Source organism: Cannabis sativa, chromosome 3 (assembly GCF_029168945.1).
Source record: "Cannabis sativa cultivar Pink pepper isolate KNU-18-1 chromosome 3, ASM2916894v1, whole genome shotgun sequence".
NCBI lineage: Eukaryota > Viridiplantae > Streptophyta > Magnoliopsida > Rosales > Cannabaceae > Cannabis > Cannabis sativa.
In genome coordinates, this window is record NC_083603.1 from 16,655,501 (window position 1) to 16,676,978 (window position 21,478).

General features: G+C 33.0%; 1 protein-coding gene across 1 annotated transcript; it reads right to left on the reverse strand.

Annotated features, from left to right (window-relative positions):
- Positions 1–18,711: 18,711 nt before the first annotated feature.
- On the reverse strand, positions 18,712–19,888 carry LOC115708958 (thaumatin-like protein 1b). Its single transcript, XM_030636982.2, has 2 exons — positions 19,727–19,888; positions 18,712–19,515 (listed from the first exon to the last, which is right to left on the reverse strand). The coding sequence occupies exons 1-2, from the start codon at positions 19,773–19,775 to the stop codon at positions 18,839–18,841; spliced, it is 726 nt and encodes a 241-aa protein (XP_030492842.1). The 5' UTR covers positions 19,776–19,888; the 3' UTR covers positions 18,712–18,838.
- Between the last annotated feature and the right edge of the window lie 1,590 nt (positions 19,889–21,478).

Genomic DNA, 21,478 nt, shown 5'->3' on the forward strand with positions numbered 1-21,478 from the left:
CCTTCCGTTCAGATCTCTAACCCTTGTATCCTTTCTGTCGCAGAGTATTATCAAGATCTGAACCTGGATCTCTTTCTCTCCTTCTTTAGTGTTGAAACTCCTTCTTGCTGAAAGTCTTTCTTCACGATCTTCCTCACTATGATTGAGGTATCACTTGCTATGTGTGGGCACTACTCTAACACTTAGAAATTTCGAAATTGAAGAGGGAAGAAAGAGAAGGAGGTGGCGGCTAGGTATATAGAGAGAAGGCTCAGGTTTTTCTCAGAAGGAAAAAGTAGAAAATTTAGTGTAAATTTCCTGAAGCATTCACTATCTATTTATAGCATTCCACAAGGGTTAGGTTTGAAATATTTGGCATTAAAATAATGAAAATATAAGTTTGAAAAACCATCCCAAGTGGCCGGCCATGTTGTGTAATGGGCCTTACTTGGATTTTGCAGTTTTCACAAATTTTATTTCTATTTTCTCAAAAATGCCAATTTTTAAATTCAACCATTTAAATGCTAATTCTAACTATTTAATAACTATAAATAATTATTAAATAATATTGTCATTTATCATATTTATTAATTGAACCATACAAAGTATCATATTTAACAAATATGCCCCTAAAACTCTTTCTTTACAATTTTTCCCTTAGTGAAAAATTCACAAATAAACATAGTCTAAATTGAGAATTATAATTGATTAATCAAAACAAATTATATGAGTCTTACAAGCAATGTTATCTCAACTAGTGGGGGGACCATGGGTCTATATAACCGAGCTTCCAATAAGCAGATCAAGAATTTATAACCTAAATTCACTGACTTATTAACTCTTCGTTGAATCCACGCATAGAACTTAGAATTGCACTCTCAGTATATAGAATGCTCTATATGTTCCACCATATAGACACATCATTATTAGTTATCCATTGTTATAATCCTAATTTGATCAATGATCCTCTATATGAATGATGTACATTGTAAAAGGATTAGATTACCGTTACACCCTACAATGTATTTTATGCTTAAAACACTTAACCCCGTATAAATGATATTTCAGCTTATGTGAAATGAGTACTCCACCATTTATTTTCGTTTGGTCAAGCTCGAAGGAGATCATCCTTTACTTACTATTCGCCAGATAGAAGCTATAGATTCCATGTTTATGTTAGCGCTCCCACTCAATTGCACTACCGTGTTCCCAAAATGTACGTATAACCCTCACCCGAAAGTAGGCTTAACTAACAAATCAAAGAACACGAATAGCCTCTTGAGATTGAGCCTAATCATAACAGGATTAAGATCATTTGATCTAGGATTAACTAGGCGATATTGACTTGAATAGATATTACGGTAAGTTTAATAAATCTAAGTCAAAGTTCAATATCGGTCCCTTCTGATGCATACTCCATGCATCCAACCTGAGCTTTACTTTAACCAATGCTCTGGAAAGAACATAGCATTTCTCCAAATTCAAGTAAACTCTGTTGTAGATTATCATATCAGTAAAACCCTATGTCTGATAAATCAAGGAATCGTTATTCACATAGTCATGTTTACTTTCCAATGTGTTGACGACACAATAAACATGATCCAGTATGTGAAAAGGGTTTCAGATGAATTCATACATTATGTACATATAATCATGAAATAAATCATGGGAACCATGCAACATTAAATGTTATTTCTGATCTATATTAAGAAGTAATCTGATTATATTGAAATGAGTTTTATTTAGGGCATAAAACCCAACAAACTCCCACTTACACTAATATAAAACAAAAAGTGCATTTCAAATAATCTCAACACCTTGATATACAAATCAAGTGTAGTAGTAGTAAACTCCTCGTAATAGGATCTGAAAGGTTGAATTAAACACAACCTTTTTTCCACCATTACTCTTCCTTTAATCACAAAATCATTGATAATGTAAAATTCCTCTCTATATGTCTACTCTTTTTGGGATACTGGATTCTATACCTTTGGCAACTACTTTTGGTTAATCAGGAAATAACACTAGTAGTTTAGGCAATTTGGAATGGTGCCAAAAATGTATAGAACTTTTCTTAGACTGAATAAGTACCTTTCCTGCAACTTTAACATTCAGTCCTTTTCTGGTAGACCTAGAGACTTCAGATAGGTTTTTAAACTTCTCCAAAATCACTATTCCAACCCCAGAGTAATCACCATCTTATCAGAAAGATTTTCTAGCACAAAGGAAAATCTCGAAATCTGATGTGGTGTAGTCTAAGAGTTTTAAATACACCCTTATTGACTAACATATAGTTCCTCTTCTTAATCTTAAGATTTACTTGATTGTCTTCCAATGTTTCTCTCCTGGATTAATATGATACTTATGTTAGCCCAAGATATGTTTCCAAGAGGGGGGGTGAATTGGAAATTTAAACTAATTTCGGGAAATTAAAACTTTTAACACAAAGTTATGCAATTAGTCAATTAATCAAGTAAAAGCAAGTAGTATGGCAAGCAATATATTAAGACAAATAATTAAACTTGTAAAGTAAAGAGTTTAAGGATTAGAAAATGCAAACTCTCGATTTTTACAAGGTTCGGTAGAGCCATGCCACCTACGTCCTTGGTCTTCAAAGCTATGGACCTAGCTTTGAGTTCCAATATCGAGCCAAGTTAACGGGCTTGACTAACCCTTACAATCGGGAAATTTTTACCAAGGTATTTCCAAACCTCTTACAATAGTTTCGCACCCCCGAGGACTATTAACCTCTTTCTCGGATTGTTAAAGTGCCAATCTCACTATTTCCGGGTTGTTTACAAAACCGGTGCCAACCTCACCTCAATCACAATATGGAAATGTGTTTGATATACAAGCTAAAATCACTCTAGAAATATGATGATACAATGGAAACCTAGAGTGAAAAGCAAGCACACTTAAGATGAATAAAATCAAATTTTGGCTCAAAGTGTGTGAAATGTGTTGGTTTGGATTTCAAACTTAGAAGCTCCTTAATCTCACTTAGATAGGTTAGATATATGTAATAAATGCTCAACCAACTTGATTTTTTGAGTGAAAAACAAGTTTATATAGTGTAGGAACAAAAACTAGCCGTTTATAGCCGTTAGCACATTTTTCAAAAAGAGTCCTGGGAAAAACGGACTACCTATTTTAAAACGGACTACCTTTCTGCGAAAAACGGACTACCTATTTTGAATAGGTAGGCCGAAAATCAGGCAGGTTCAAAACTTGCATTTTTTGGCACTAAAACGTGCATAACTCTTTACTCGATTATCCGATTTCAAAAATTCCAATTTTGTTCTCTTAGTTAAACAAAATGTGATTTAGAAATTCAATCAAAAAAAATTTTGGACTATCATGTGAGAAAACTTGTTGCACAAGTTAGTGAATGGGCCAAAATTTAAATTTATAAAATTTTGTGTGCTATGCAAATCACTTTAACAAGACTAAAGTAAATTTATACCATTTGATTTTTAGTAGTCTTGATGTAGATGAGCCTCCTAGCTTGATTTGCATGTTTTTGATCCCATGTTGACTTTTCTCGAGAGTTGACTCTTGACTTTGACTTTGACTTTGACTTTCGGGTTGACTTTTGACTTTGGCCTTTTGAAGACCTCTTTTGAATAGGGTCTTGAGTTGTTGATCTCTTGATGAATCTTTTGCTCTTGATATGCTTGTTGAATCCATTTAGGGTTGCTTTAAAAAGTTTGGTAAAAATACCAATTTATTTATTTTCTCTTTTAATTTTGCTACAAAATCAACAAATCATTAATAACAAATAATAATCAAATATTTGTTAATCATCAAAACAAGGAGATATAAAAGTTTGAGTTAACAACTTACTCATTACTCCCACTCAACAGCAGGTGTCTGGTCTAAGGCATACTAAAGTATATCTGAGACCTCTCACTGTTGATATAAGAAATTCTTTCATGGCTTTATCTTTTCTGGAATAGTTGAGACTTTTCCTTAGATAAATAAAATCTATGCCTAGAAGTCGAGAAGCTTCTATAGATTGCCATTAGAAAGAAAATGCTTCAGCATCTTACTAAAGTAAGTTGCTTGCATTAGGGTAACTAATTACCAGGTATACCACAAGCCATAGGTTTAGATTAACTTAAACCTATAATACTAGGAACAGGAAGTTTTGTTAAGTCCATTGAATAGACTTATACATGAAATTTCCTTTTATGTCCTTGTAATAGAAAACTTTAGGTTATTCCATGTGAATGGATCAAACTATAGTTCTCTTGGCTTTCTTCTTAGTTTCTTATCTTGACAATCCATTACTTGTTTAAACTCACAATGGATTTTAATCACTAGTGTCTTCCAAGTCATAAGAAGGTGAGTTCCTAGAAACTCTCCCACTACGACAAGGTACCATGAATTATGTCTAAGAAAACTAAATGGTATTGATCTCTTCGGTTGTGACAAGACAACAGAGGCAGTGGGCTCATCATATGTTAAATAAGATGATAGAACACTTTTGGAATCAAGAAATAGATATCTCCTTTATTTGCTACTTTGTTTTCAGACTTAGTCATTTTCTTAGAAAAGTAGTATTTGTTTAAACAAACACTTTCTTATCTATTGACTATGGGATGGTCCACCCCTAATCACTTAGAATAGCTAACAAACCATGGTTAACAGTTCTAGCTTTTCTTAAGATTTTGATTAGGTCATCCATGAATCTAGTAATGATTTACATTAAGTATACAACCATTGAATCATTCTGAAATTGTATTACCATAGAAGGACTTAGGCAACAACTAGTAACTAATCATCAATATGTGAATCGAATTTCTGGGGAGGTAAGTTTGGATATAATTCAAAAATCAATTTAATGATCTTTGAACTGCATATCTACTAACTATTTCTCCACCCCTATCAGTTCGCAAGATCTTTAACCACTTACCTTAATGGTAGAAATCAGAAATCTTTCAAACATTTCAAATTTCCTTGCTTAAGGTATAATCTAGAGTGATCGTTTTAAGAATACAACGAAAAACTCATATCCACCCCTGAATGTGCATCCATCTGCGAATGAGATGAACTTACTTTCAGTGGATATAGGCATATTAACTCTTTATAGAAATTGATCTTGTCAAAACCACTATGAATAAGATACAAATGCCATAGATTAAAAAAGTGTGGTAGTGTCTTTTGATGACTTAGGTTTAGTTACATCAAAGAGTTATTAGAATAGTGCAAGTGGATCCTAGTCACAGAATACTAAACTCATATTCCATACAGTTTGAATCCATTAATAGAAGATGGATATTAAACACTTGTGAAAGTGTAACTGTATTGTATCCTGAAATTAGAAATATAAGAAAATTTCTGTTTGGATTCTAAAATTAAAGTCAAAGACTTAAATTTATACCAAATATAATGAGTAATTCTTTCTTGGACCACCACTGCTAATTTAAACTCTAAGTCAGATTTTCCCATACAAGTAGGAGATATCTAAGATTGAGGACTTATATCATTGTGGAATAGAATTTCGGGTTATAATCATATGTCATTTAATTTCTTAAGAGAAAATAGAATGACATGAAATGATTTATAGACCATTCATCCAATGATATGTTATTGAGCTAATTCGAAATGAATAAGCTAAGAGGAATTAGGATAATTTCGTTGTTTAAATAAGAATCCAACTATGCTTCAATTAGCGAAAGTCAAAGTAATCTTATTTACACAATCTTCTTGTTTCATATTGTAAAAATACTAGTCTAAGGTGTCATCTATTGATGAACAGCTAGATGTCGCATATACAATATTTATCTTTCGAGATCTAACACTATTATGTATGTCTAATGGTGAAAATCCATTAGGGATTTATCTCATTAGATAAACAAACCAAGTTAGACCAACAATGAAGATTCAAAATTAAACTACAACTTAATAACAGAAAATAACATGGTTCAATATAAATTCATACACAATTAAGAAATTATTAAACATATAGCAAGTAGGAATGACAAGTGAAAATACTAAAAAATACAATCCTAAATAATTTCCAAGGTTTTCGACAAACTGATATCAGTGTCCCGTTTAGGCGAGAGTCAAAGCTACCATTCATTGAATAGAGTTTTCAACTCATCTAAAATGTTAAACATTCTAGCAACCTTTTATTCGATCAAGATTGGAATTCAGCGTTGTCCCGTCTAGGCGAGAGTCAAGGCAATTCTATCTTATGAGCTTCCACCATTGTTTCATATTTTGCAAGTCAAATATGGTCGCCACCATTAGCGTGATCCATATCATATGAAACACTTACAAACTATTATCTTTCGAGATTAAACAGTGCGAAATTGCTAATGAACGTTCCTCCATTAGGGAGGATTACTCACTAAAACAAACGCTATGTAAAACCAACAATGGAGATCGAATATCTTAATAATAAAGCTCATTCTTTTAAATGTATTTTCATTATTATTTATAATAAAATATATTCATTAAATATCAAATTTAGAATTAAAATTCTAAATTAGAATTTAATTTAATATTTATAAAATTATACTTAGATGGTGATTGAAATAAGTTGAATTATTTCCATCTCAGTAGTAATTTTGATATATAAATATTAAAAAAATTATTTAAGTTGTATTAATTTAAATTAATTTGCAACTCAAAATAAATTTTCATGAGAATATATTTATTGTATTTTGAAAAAAGAAAGTATAAAAACTTTATATTTTCGAAATACTTAAATAATAATTACTTAGAAAAATACTTCAAGCAAAAATATCACCTATCTAGATTTTCCTTTGACTAATTAATTCAATTTCTAATAATATACTTTAATTCATTTATTTTAAATTAATCAATAAATGAAAAAATCATTGATTTAAGTTGGTCCAAGAATTAATTAAAATAAATAATTAATTTACAACTTAATCTATTTTTCAAGATAAATTCAAAATCATCTTGCATTATGAAATGCAATTTCAAAAATTGATTAATAAAATAAAGAAAAAATATATTTTGAGAATTATTTAAATTTAGTTAAAAAAAAAAATTTCAACTAAAAAAAAAATTTATTTAATTAAGTGTCATGAAAAAGAAATATTTAAGTATCATGATGAAAATCAACTTAGATATTTAATTTTCAATTTAATTAAATGTATTAAATACAAGAAATAAATAATTAAGTGTAGAGAAGGCTTAATTATTAATTTCTAGTTTAATACTAGGAAAAAAAATATACTTAAAATAAATTGTACCAAAATTAATTATTTAAATAATTAATTTCACAATGTATAATATTTTCTTATTTAATATTAGAAATAATAAGTAGTCTAGAAATAACTATCTAGAAAATATCTTATTTGACTATGTATCTTTTGCACAAAATTTGAAAAAATATCTAATTTAAGTTGTATTAGAAAAAATCTAGAACTTAAATATTTTCAAATTTAAATTTAATTAAATATCAAAAAAATTAAGTTGTAACAACTTAATTTGAAAATATTCCATTTTAAGTTAATATTTGAAAAAATATCAACTTAAAAAATATCTTAAGAATCTTAATAACCAATTCCTAAAATTCCTCAACTTAATTTTGAAATTTGAAATTCAAAAGATATTCAGATTTAAGTTGATTAGTTAGAGATAACTAATTTTCAACTTAAATAGGAATATTTAATGAAAAATTTAAATTAAACTTCAGAAAGAATCTAGATGGTTATAATTCTATATTTAATTAAATACAAGAAAATACATATAGTTTAGCTTAGAATAAAATTCTTTAAACTATGGTTTTCTTAAATTAATTTCAAAATAAATGAAATTAATTATGTTGCTAATCAATTTTATTAGGTTAAACTAATTTAATTAACCTAGTACAGTTATTCAAATCAGGCAAATGAGCCTTCACAATTGGGGCGGTTCATGTAAGGGGGTGCTGGGTTCAGTATGTCGTACCCACTACTATGGCTCCCAACTCTCACACAAGGCCCAAAAGAGAGGAATTTAACCTTAAAATGAACAACTGTTATTAATTGAATAGGCCCAAAAACTAAATGGGCCTAAATAAAATCTATCAAAAACTATGATATTTTATTTACAACAACAACCTATATGCATCTATAACAAAATTAAACATATAGGCTCACACAGGCACACAATTTGGATAGATCCTATCATGTTGCTAGGTCATACACAGATGAAAGAAGATTGTGAAAATTACATGTTACAAATTATTTACTTAACCAAGGGAGCCATGAGTTAAAATCAGATCATTGGATCTGTCAACAAGTTCACCATGGCTATTTGCAATCAAGCAATAATAGGTTTTAAAAACTTACAAACAAGCTAAAACACATACTCCTGCAACAAGGTTAGCTGCATAGTTGGATGTAGGATTTATTTAATTTTAAATAATTAAATTTCGAAAAAAAATTAAATAAAAAAATATTTATTTTCAAAAAAAAATAATAAAATAAAATATATATATATTCGAAAGTCATTAAAATAATATTTAAAATTAAACCTACAATTTTGAAAAATTAGGTTTCAACTAAACTAAATATCATTTCAAAATTTGCTAACTACTTTTAAAAATTTAATGTTATTTTATAAATTAAATATTCAATAAAAATAAAAAAGATAAATAAATATCTTTTTCAGATTTTATGATTTAATTTAAATAAATAAAATAACAAAATTTAAAAGTTAGTAAAATATCTTACTTCTATTTAAAATTACATGATTATAGCTATCTTATTTTAAATTTAAATAAGGTCAAATTATTAAAAAAAAAATATTTAATTTAAAATATAAAATCTGACCTTAAATTTAAAAATAAGATAAGATATAATCAAATTTAAAAATAAGATAGATAATTAAGCAAAAAAGATAGATATTTTCTATTTTCAAATTCAAATTACACTAATATCATGAATTAATTTTAAAAAAAATTAATTAATTTAATTATGATATATAGAATTGAATTAGGAATAGTAAATGTCTAAATACAAAACTACACAAAAAATCGGAAGTTAAATCCATGAAATTGCATGAAAAATCGAAGAAAAATGAAAAAATTGCGAGCTGTACGGACAGTATGCTGAGCATACTATCAGCATACTGTCCGCGCGCGCTCTAAGGGTTGCATGGGCGAGGAAACACGGCGCAAGGAGAGGCTGCATGATTTCCGCACGCGCGCGTGGTGCAGTGACACTATCCCGATATTTTTGAAACTTCAAAAAATCATAACTAATTCAAATTAAATCGAAATTGAGTTCTGTAAAAAGATAAATTGCATACGTTTTTCCATACTATCCAATAAAAATAATTTCAGGAACAGAATTTTAATTATTTTTTATAAAAATTCACAAACATCAATCAATCATCATATAACACTCAACACAACATGATACCATCCAAAACATCAAACAAATCGTTTTAAGTCAAAATTTCTTGCAAGAAAATCAATTACCATAGCTCTGAGGCCAGTTGTTGGAAATTATTTTACCAGGATCTTTGATCTACTCACAAGTATGTTGATTAACCACCTAAATATGAACTTCTAAAACGATTATGAAATAAACACATATAAAGTATTAGAAAACCTTACATTGGGTACATCGGAATAATATGACTCCTTCCGTTCAGATCTCTAACCCTTGTATCCTTTCTGTCGCAGAGTATTATCAAGATCTAAACCTGGATCTCTTTCTCTCCTTCTTTAGTGTTGAAACTCCTTCTTGCTGAAAGTCTTTCTTCACGATCTTCCTCACTATGATTGAGGTATCACTTGCTGTGTGTGGGCACTACTCTAACACTAAGAAATTTTGAAATTAAAGAGGGAAGAAAGAGAAGAAGGTGGCGGCTAGGTATAGAGAGAGAATGCTCAGGTTTTTCTCTGAAGGAAAAAGTAGAAAATTTAGTGTAAATTTCCTGAAGCTTTCACTATCTATTTATAGCATTCCACTAGGGTTAGGTTTGAATTATTTGGCATTAAAGTAATGAAAATATCAGTTTGAAAAACCATTTCAAGTGGCCGGCCAAGTTGTGTAATGGGCCTTACTTGGATTTTACAGTTTTCACAAATTTTATTTCTATTTTCTCAAAAACGCCAATTTTTAAATTCAACCATTTAAATGCCAATTCTAATTATTTAATAACTATAAATAATTATTAAACAATATTGTAATTTATCATATTTATTAATTGAACCATACAAAGTATCATAATTAACAAATATGCCCCTAAAACTCTTTCTTTACAATTTTGCCCTTACTTAGTGAAAAATTCACAAATAGACATAGTCTAAATTGAGAATTATAATTGATTAATCAAAACCAATTATATGAGTCTTACAAGCAATATTATCTCAACTAGTGGGGGGACCATGGGTCTATATAACCGAGCTTCCAATAAGCAGATCAAGAATTTATAACCTAAATTCACTGACTTATTAATTCTTCGTTAAATCAACGCATAGAACTTAGAATTGTACTCTCAGTATATAGAATGCTCTATATGTTCCACCATATAGACACATCAGTAGTTATCCATTGTTATAATCCTAATTTGATCAATGATCCTCTATATGAATGATCTACATTGTAAAGGGATTAGATTACCGTTACACCTTACAATGTATCCTTAAAACACTTAACCCCGTATAAATGATATTTCAGCTTATGTGAAATGAGTACTCCACCATTTATTTTCGTTTGGTCAACCTCGAAGGAGATCATCCTTTACTTACTATTCGCCAGATAGAAGCTATAGATTCCATGTTTATGTTAGCGCTCCCACTCAATTGCACTACCGTGTTCCCAAAATGTACGTATCACCCTGACCCGAAAGTAGGCTTAACTAACAAATCAAAGAACACGAATAGCCTCTTGAGATTGAGCCTAATCATAACAGGATTAAGATCATTTGATCTAGGATCAACTAGGCGATATTGACTTGAATAGATATTACGGTAAGTTTAATAAATCTAAGTCAAAGTTCAATATCGGTCCCTTCCGATGCATACTCCATGCATCCAACCATAGCTTTACTTTAACCAATGCTCTGGAACGAACATAGCATTTCTCCAAATGCAAGTAAACTCTGTTGTAGATTATCAAATCAGTAAAACCCTATGTCTGATAAATCTAGGAATCTTTATTCACATAGTCATGTTTACTTTCCAATGTGTTGACGACACAATAAACAGGATCAAGTATGTGAAAAGGGTTTCAGATGAATTCATACATTATGTACATATAATCATGAAATAAATCATGTGAACCATGCAACATTAAATGTTATTTCTGATCTATATTAATAAGTAATCTGATTATATTGAAATGAGTTTTATTTAGAGTATAAAATCCAACAGAAACATATAGAGCATTCTATATGACTGAGAATGCAATTCCAAGTTCTATGGTGGATGCAATAAGGAATTAATAAGTTAGGGAATTTACTTGGTATTCTAGTTCTGCTTATTGGAAGATCGATTGTATAGGCCCATGGTCCCCATACTAGTTGATACCATACTTCTTGTAAGACTCAGATAATAGATTTTAATTAATCAATTATAATTCTAAAATTAGACTATAAATATATTAAATAGAAAATTCATTTAATAATTAATTTTAATTATTAAATAAATAGTTTTGGCATTTAAGTGGTTAGAATTGGAAAAATAGCAATTTTGAGAAAGTAAGGAAAAATTGTCAAAAGTGGAAAAATTCTAAGTGGGGCCCACATATCGTTGGCCAACCACTTGAAGAGTATTTTCCATTTAATTTTTCTATTATTTTGATGCCTAATAAATCCTAACTTAAACTTAGGTAGTTTCCTATAAATAGATAGTGATAGCTCACACTTAAAGATAATGAAAATTCACCTTTAGTAAAAAAATTCCTGAGTCTTCTTCTTCTATTGAATTCGAACCAGCCCCTCTCTTTCCTTCTTCATATTTTTATACCTTGAGTTATAGAGTGAGTGCCCACACACATCAAGTGGTATCTCAATCATAGTGTGTAAGGCTGTGAAGAATCCAGAATCAAGAGAAGGACATTCGACTCAGATCTTGGTGATACTCTGCTACAGATAAGATACAAGGGTTAGAGATCTGAGTGGAAGGAGTCATTAATATTTTGCTGCACCCACTGTAAGGTTTCCTAAACTTTATATGTGTTTGTTTACATTATTTTAGAATTTCATATTTAGGATGTTAAATAACATACATGGTAGTAAATCTAGATCCTGGTAAAACATATTCCAATAGATGGGTGGGAAATTAATGAATATGGGGGTGTTGAGGTTGGAAAGCTGTGTGCGATTGGACGTCTATTCTCCAATCGTTCAATGAGTCATTCTTTACTGAAGATGATTCTTGGCCGAGTATGGGGGATTTTAGACAGGAGTTGGGGAGTTGAGATTAAACTCATCGGTAAGGACTCTATGTTCTTTGTCTTTTCCTTTAAATCAACTCAAGACTTGAACAGAATTTTATCCAAGAATCATTAGTTTCTCAACAATGGTACTCTAATCTTGGAAAGAATGGATATGATTGTCGCAAGATTTGGCTCCCTTTCAGGTACGATTGCTTACCCTTTATGTGCTTTAATTGTGGTCGGTTGGGGCATGAGGCTCGGGTGTGTTTGAAGCCAATTCAAACAATTGAAGATGGCACTGGGAATAGAATGCCAAGCTTTAGGACATGGCTTAAAGTTAACGATAAATTAGACTCCCCCTCTTCTTTGAAACATGATTTCATTGATATAGACAAACCCCATATTTTGTCTAAGTTTGGTTCCAGGAATATAAGAATTGGTCATTCTATGGCCTTTTCTGGTGGCAAAGATTGCACAAAAATGATAGAGCAGGTGGTGTCAGTGCCGTCTGATGTTAGTTTTGATAATGAACCAAGTAACAGGAATCTTCAGCTTAAACAGAAAGAGAAAGTGGTGGTGGAGCTCGATAATGCATGGGTTGTTCACATTGATACTGAGGCTGATTTTTTGGGAGGTTCTGGGTCTTGTAATCGGGTAGGAAAAATTCAGGAGCAGCAGGGTCAATGTTCTAATAAACGAAGAAATTCTTGGAGGGATGAGATGTTCGTGGGTCTTTACCGTGATTCCAAGCCTAATACTACCATTCAAGATTCCATGATTTTGGGGTCTATTCAGGATGGTCCTTTGACTACTGCTCTCAATTTGGTTGATGTTCCTATAAGTTATGATAATGGTAATAATCTTCAGACCCAGGAAGAAGGTATGGAAATTTAGAATGATAAAGATGGTGGTATGATTTCAGGGGGAATTTCTACATTGTCAGATTTAATCCTTGACGCATTATAGGAAATAGCGAACTCTAATTTTTTGGGTCATCAAGCGCCATGATTGCTTTATTTTGGAATGTCCAAGGTCTGGGGAACCCTTGGGCATTGAATACCCTCAATTCCCACATCAAGGATTATCATATCGAGATGATTCTCTTGTTTGAAACTCGTTTCTCTAGTGTTGCCATGGAATTTGTTCAGGTGAAGCTGGGGTATGCTGGCTGTTTTATCGTGGATGCTAAGGGGAAAAGTGGTGGTTTGGTGCTCCTTGGGTTTGATACTTTCAATTTCCAGGTCAAGTCCTTTACGGTTTCACATATTGATACTACTGTTGAAAACTATATGGGGTTCTTATGGCGTTTCACTAGTTTTTAAGAAAGTCCGGATCCGAGAGGACGAACAGAAAGTTATAAGCTTCTAAAGAGACTGCAACTGATGTTTAATGGAGCTTGGGTTTGTGGAGGTGACTTCAATGAAATTACTAATCATACAGAATAGAAGGGGCAGTCCTAAACCTGGGTATTTGATGTGTAATTTCCGTACGGTGATCTCGGAATGCTTGTTGTGTGAAATTTAAACTAATGGTGGAGAGTTTACGTGTAATGGAAGATCATGGAATTTGGTCTTTGAAAAGCTGGACAGAATTCTTTGCAACTCGGATTGTTTGGATAAATTTCAAGTAAATAAAGTCACTCTTTTGAATTGGTGGAATTCAGATCATCGTCCATTATTACTTTCAGCTCATACTGGGAATGGTTGCAAGGCCATGGAACACAGATGGGGTACTCGCTTCCATTTTGAACAAGCCTGGGCCAAGAATGAGGAATGCTGAAAGATTATCAAAGAAATATGGGGGAGTAAGGAGATTAATAGCCATTTGCGTACTCTTTCTCAGCTTATTAACAGTAGTGGTAAGGAGCTCCAAGTATGGAATGTTCAACATAAAAAAGATCTTAATGCTCAAACCAAGGATCTCAAGGCAAAGATTGAGGTGTTGTCCAAATCGATTTGTCAAGATGATTGGCTCACACTTCATAAATTAGAACATGATCTTAATTGTGTGGAAGAAAAAAGGGAGATTTATTGGAAACAAAGGAGCCGTGAACTCTGGTTACAGCATGGGGATCGAAAAACTAAGTACTTTCATTTTAAAGCCTCGCACTGGCGAAAAAAAAAACACTATTTTTGGGCTATTTAATGAGAAGCTTCAATGGTGCACAAAAGAAGAGGATATCTCTGCTATTGCTATATAGTATTTTTTCCATCTTAATTTATTCGAAATCCAATCGGGGATTTAGCATCAAAGCCATACTTCTTTGTTGTGTCCCAATCCGTATAAGCCTTCCTGAAAAAAGATGCCTTTTGGAGCCTTTCAAGGGTGAGGATGTAAAAATGGCTTTGTTTCAAATTCACCCATTAAAAGCTCCTGGCAAAGATTGTCTCCCAAGCCTTTTCTTTCAAACAAAATTGGGACCTGGTTAGCCCTGATGTGATTGCAGCCTGTTTGAAAGTCCTAAACAATTCGGATTGTAGTACAGTCAATGAGACTCTCATATGTCTCATCCCAAAAGTTCACAAACCTTCAAAGATGTTCAAATTTTGTCCCATTAGTCTCTATTCAGTCATTTACAAAGTAATTTCGAAGTGTCTTGCTAGCCGAATGAAGAGGAGTCTTAATTCTGCAATATAAGAAAATTAGAGTGCCTTTATTGGTGGTCATACCATTCATGATAATGGTATCTTTGGATATGAGAGCCTCCACAGTATGAGAAAAGGGCGATTTAGTAATTATCAAAAATGGCATTGAAACTTGATATGTCAAAAGCTTATGACAGGGTGGAATGGACTTCCGTGAAGTAATGATGTCATGTTTGGGGTATGAAGATGCATGAATTTCTAAAGTCATGAATTGTGTTCGCTCTGTTTCATTCTCCATTCTTATTAAGGATCGATTAGGGGAAATTTTAATCCCAAAAGGGATTTACGCCAAGGCGATCCCCTATCACCCCTCCTCTTTCTTCTTTTCTCTGAAGGGTTATCTTGTTTAATCCATGAGGCTGAAAGGGCAAGAAGAATCCATGGCCTGAAATTTGGTTTAATGGAACAACGACTGTCTCATCCCCTATTTGCATATGACCGTCTTGTTTTTCTATAGGCCAGTTTGGTGGAAGGGCGTGCCTTACAAGAAGTGTTAGTATGCTATGCTAAGTTATCAGGTCAATGTATAAGTCTGGATAAATTAGACCTGTCTGTGGGCTGAAAGATAAGAGAGGATAAGGTGGAGGAGTTGGCTGGCCAACTTGGGGTAAAATTGGTTAAACGTCACACTAAGTACCTGGGCATGCCTACCTTTGTCGGAAAAAACAAAAAATAGGTCTTTGGCAAACTTAGGGATCGAGTTGAGGCTAAACTTCAAGGTTGGAAGATAGGCCTCTTTTCTCAAGCGGGAACAGAAGTTTTAATCAAGCTTGTGATCCAAGCGCTTCCTTGTTATGTGATGAGTTGTTTTCAAATCACTAAAGGGATCCTTTATGATATTGAGAGTCTGGTTTCTCGCTTTTGGTGGGGCTCTTCTTCAAAAAGACACCAGCTTCATTGGGTGAATTAGAGAAAATTATGTAAGCTGAAAGAACATGGTGGCATCGGGTTCCGTGATTTAGAAGACTTCAATCAAGCATTCTCGGAAGTTAATCTCTATGCCCGAGTGTCTTTTAGCTCGGGTGATGAAAGCGCTCTACTATCCTAGTGGTAATTTTGTTGAGGCTAAATTGGGTCATTATGGTTCAGATATATGAAGGGGCATCTTATGGTGTAAGGAGCTCTTGGTCAAAGGCTCTCGGTGGTGTGTGGGCGATGGTCACACTATCTGAATTAATGAAGATCTTTGGATTCCTAGAGGATATTCTTTTACCCTTCGCACAAAGGTTAGGATTCCTGAGGGTGTCACTCTTCATACTTTGCTGAATGAAGATGGAAGTTGGAAAACTAATGAGATTCTTAGTTGGTTTCACCAAGATGACATTCATTGGGTTCTTGGCACTCTTCCTAATATTCATAGTTCGGATTCGATGACTTGGAACCTCACTCCTACTGGTCAGTATACAGTGGCTAGTGGATATAAGTTGAGATTCAGCAATCCAGATATTGCTATTTCTTCTCTGATAATTCAACTTTGAAAACTTGGTGGTCGTTTATTTGGGGATCTGGTCTCACTCCAAAAATGAAGAGCTTTATTTGGCGAGTATTCAATCATTGGATACCAGTCAAAGTGGAGCTATTTAGGCGCAGTGTGACCATCGATGCTCACTGTGACTTGTGTAAATTGCAGGAAGAACCTCTGTGCCATGCCCTTTGGCTTTGCCCTGCTGTTCACAACATATGGCGGCAGGTTAGTTTCTCTCAATATATCTCTCCATCCTTCAATAAGGCTCCAGATTTCCTCTGGCTGAGCGTCTCTCAAAAGATGAAATGATCCAATTTATTGGTGTATCTTGGCTGATTTGGAAATGGCGAAACCAATTTGTTCTCTAAAAAAAAACCCCTGCTGATGTTTATTAGATTCCCTAGGCGCTGGAGGTTTTGGACACCCATCTGCGGAGAGAGCCAACGAAAATTAATTTGCAGAAAAACCAGCAGCCGTGTTCTTGGCAACCCCCTCCTCTTGGTTATAAATTCTTAATAAACACTCATGCATCTATCTTGCCGGGTAATTTGGGGTGTGGTATAAGTGCGATTAGGGCTGAGCATAAAATCTAAAAAATCGAAAAAATCGTTCAAACTGACCTACCGAACACCGCCAAAACCGAAACTGCCAAAATCGAAAACCGAAAACCGAAAAAACCACCAACGATTTAAACCGCCATTAGATGGTCAGTTTTTTTTGGCAACAAACCGACCAAATAAACCGAAACCGACCATTATGTTTTATATATATATATATTTATTTTATACATTATATAATACAGATATTTATACGACTATGGAGGTTAGATTCAAATCAAGGAAAATCAATAGATTATGCTTCCAGTTCCAATTGGGTCTGGCATTTGTGAGATATGGAGACTAGTTCTATTTTATTTGTCTTTTTTTTCTTTTCAGCTTGATTCTTTTTGCTATAATGTTTAACCCATGAGTTAGCTTGAACTATTTTATTACAAATGTCGTAGTTATATCATATACAATGATTGCAATAACATTTTATCATCTTATAAATATAAACTCTTGACATTACTCTTTTTTTTTTTTTTTTTTTGAGATAAGACATTACTCTTTTATGTCTAAATATGCTCACTTTCATTATTTTTATTTTTTCAGTTCTATTATTTTATTTTTGGTGAACAACATTTGTTATTACTTTGCTCATCATAACGTATTATAAGTTCATGCATGTAACATGTACAAAGTACCTTAAATAATTTTTCAGTTATTATAACCACCCACAGGTAAAGCATCTTATAGTAAAATTTTGGTTGACAGCAATCCAATAAAGCTTCTATAAAAAAAAAATTGACAACAAATAAAAAAAAACCCTTATTTTATAATTTTTTTTTTTTTAAAAAAAAAACAAAGTTTGGTTTTAGGCGGTTTGAACAGACCAAACTGCGGTTTACATCGGTCGGTTCTAAGGAAGTTTTTGGATTGGTGGGTTGATTTCCGGATTGCACGAATCCGGACCGAAAACTGAAATTTGGATTTTTTATATGGAAAAAAACAGACCAAACCGACCGATGTTCAGCCCTAGGTGCGATAATAAGGGATCATAATGGAGCTTTAGTTGCGGCTGAAACTCGGTTTATCCCTAGGCTTCTTTCAGTGATGTTGGCGAAAATTGATGCTATTCAGTTGGGCATTGATCTGGCTTTGCATTGGTCTTGCTTGGATGTTCGGGTTGGAGCTCACTGTCAATCGGTTGTGAAAGCTCTAAAGAACGGAGAGAGTTTACCAACGGACTGGGGCAACTTGGTTCATAATATCCTAAGGATATCAGTAGCAATTTTAATACCATGGACTTTATTTTTTATCTTAGAAATTGTAATAAAGTGGCTATAATTGTTTAGTTAGGTGGGCTAGATTTACCCAAGTGTGACAGATGTTTCACCTTCTTGTGCTACTAGCATCTAGTTTGTAATTGTTGTTTTCTTTAAAAAAAAAAAAACCAACAAAAATATCTTGTCTATGATATTTTTTTTTTTCAATTTTATTAGGAGGATATTGTCGCAGAAAAGTCGGCCCACATACTTACAAACCTGCAGATTTCTGTAGGGGTACAGTCAGCTTTATTACATTAGGGACCACTTTTTATCACCTCTGAAACTCGACCTTACTTCCCAACAACCAATACAAGACTATTGTTTATCTCGTATTATAAACCATTAACAATATGTAACGAAGAAAATTGGAATTTTAACAATAAAAATAACTATATTTAAACGTTGGTAGAAATATAAAAGAAACTTTTATTATTCGTATAAAATATAACTTGGCAATGTAATCAAACATACATGATCAACATTGTTATCAATTATTCTTTTGTTCTATGATATAATTATAAAATATGTTTCATGGGCAGAAAGTGATGAGATAATTTGGTCCACCGAAGCAAGTAAAAGTGCTGGTCTTATCATCATAAGCATAGCTGTAAGCTTCAGGGCATTGTGCCTTGAAGAACCTAGAAAAGTCACTTGGAGGACAAGTTTCCGGCTTATCATGAGCACCTCTACAACAGTACTTGTCCTCATTAAACTTGGCGCAAGCACTAAAACACCCAACGACGTCGTTTCCAGATTTGAACTGGAGCTGACCCGGGCAGGCAGCGTTGATGTTCGCCGGGCAAGATGATTGCTTGCATTCACCTCTACCGCCTTGTGGCACAACCGAAACCGGCAAGTTGAACCCATCCACGTTGCTGACATCATAGAAATCCTGTCCTCCGTTTCCTTCCACGGTCAGTTCGACCAGAGTGGTCGGTGGGGCTCCGCCTGCGCCGTTGCACTCAACCTTGCCGGACCCACACTCGCCGCTGGCACACGTGAACCTGCCAGAATTGGTTGAGCAACGGTCTCGGCCCCAGAAGCGGCCTGTCCAACGTCCAGCTGGGATGTCCACGGAACGGCTAGCTCCCGGTGCTAACTCGAAACCAGTGGTTGAGAGTTGGGGTTTTTGGTCTCCGGTTAGGGTTGCTGGCCAGATGGGTCTTTGGCAGTTGTTTTTTATGGTAATGGTAGTCGCATTTGCCCCTGTGATATATATCCATGCAATGCATATTATAACGTATAATTTATAAGTGTATATAAAACTATTTCTGAAAAAATATATGTATATATATGCTTCAACTTCAAGAAATATATGTAATCAGCAAGCACGCACATGTGCTACATTTTTAACCAAGAGAAAACTGATCAGCAAGGACTATATGTATTATTATAGATGGTTTATCATTATTATTACCTGCAAAGAAGAGTGCAAAAGCGAGCATGAAGAACACTCGAGTATTCATAGTGACCAAATTTAGAGGATACTTAGAATATTTTTGTTTGATGAGGTGTGAGAATGATTATTGATGGAATTGGGAGAAAGCAAGGGGTGGTATTTATAGGCTCTATGAGCCCTTTCTAAGTTTGGTATTTTAATTTTTTTATTATATATAAATTTAATTTGTTGCGGGTCTAATTTGCTATCTTGAAGAAAATTACAAACACCATATGTTGGAAAAAATAACAGCACATATATATTCAGTTATTCACGAAGTGGTCGATACTCAATAATTAATGGACAATTTAATCGTCAAATATATATATAGTTTTCTGTGCAAAAAAACAAGCTACTCTCACGTGAATTTATTAGAACATTCAGCGCCATTAATGTTATCTGGTAATATTATGAATTCAATTGTATTCTTATGTGCGAATTTGAGAGTCTTGATCTCTTAAATTAAGGGAGAATTTTCAACTAAAAACTGATTTTGGTATCCAACCTCGTTCATATTATTATTGTATTTACACTACGTAGTACATCTTCATCTTTTTTATTTATTTTTCTATCTTTATTTGTAAATAAATCCCGATGCACAATATTACATAAAATAATATTAATTTAAAATTATCTTATTAAAATCACAAAACAAAATCATAAATTGTGGAACAGAAAAAATAGCTAAGAGGGTAGAGAGCCACTTAAATTCTTTTTCGTTGTTTTCAGTCAACATTTACATATAGAGAGAGCCATCATATATTTTAGTTTAAAATATTAAAACCAGATCTAATATATTTCTACTCATAGTGATTTTTTTCCAGCACTATAGACGATCATGATTATTTTTATTTTAGTTTGGGAAATGGAACGGATAGTGATGATTCGTAAATCAAATCAAAGAACTTATTACAACATGATTAATGACTTATTATATATAATAAGAAGAAACGAGATCAATATATATTTGCCGGAAAATAAATATATGTCAATAGTAAGTTCACAACCATAAATAAATAAATAACATATACATTTCAAAATAAATAAATAAATAAAAAAATATGTGTCCACCGTGAGTGACGGGCTTGCATGTTGCGTATAATAGGGGGCGACTAAATTGCCGCCTTAGACTTCCGTCTACGCTTGTACATATTGGCCTTATAATATCTACTAAGAAACAAATTTGTTTGGGAGATTGTATTTTTATTTAGTGGTAATTTTTTTTTTTTTTTATAAAATGATTATAATCACTCATGAATTTACGACGCAGACGCCCGCCACCGGCGCTGGAACCTCCTCGAACCAGGATAGCTCATCGTCTAACCGCAGAGCATGCTTTGCCAAGCCATGGGTTGCTAAATTCTCAGAGCAAACCACATGGGGCAAAACTGCCCCTGAAAATTTAGACAATAAAGCTAAAACATCTTCAAACAAACGCTCCAAACTTGTTGAAATACATTTTTTCGTTGTTGATGGCCGTCACCAAAGCTAACAAATATGAATAAATTGCATGAATCAGAAAACCACACATATGAGACCAATTGAGTCCAACCAACAGGGCTAAAGTTTCAACCTGTAACACTGAAATTTCACCTAAAAAAATCAAAAAACCAGAAAAAAAAATGATAATTAGAAAATTATTAAGCTGATCAAAATCAATCAAACACAAAAACTAAACAACTAGACCCCCTATAAAATTACTAGAACTAGCCAAAGGGAATACCCTTTGGC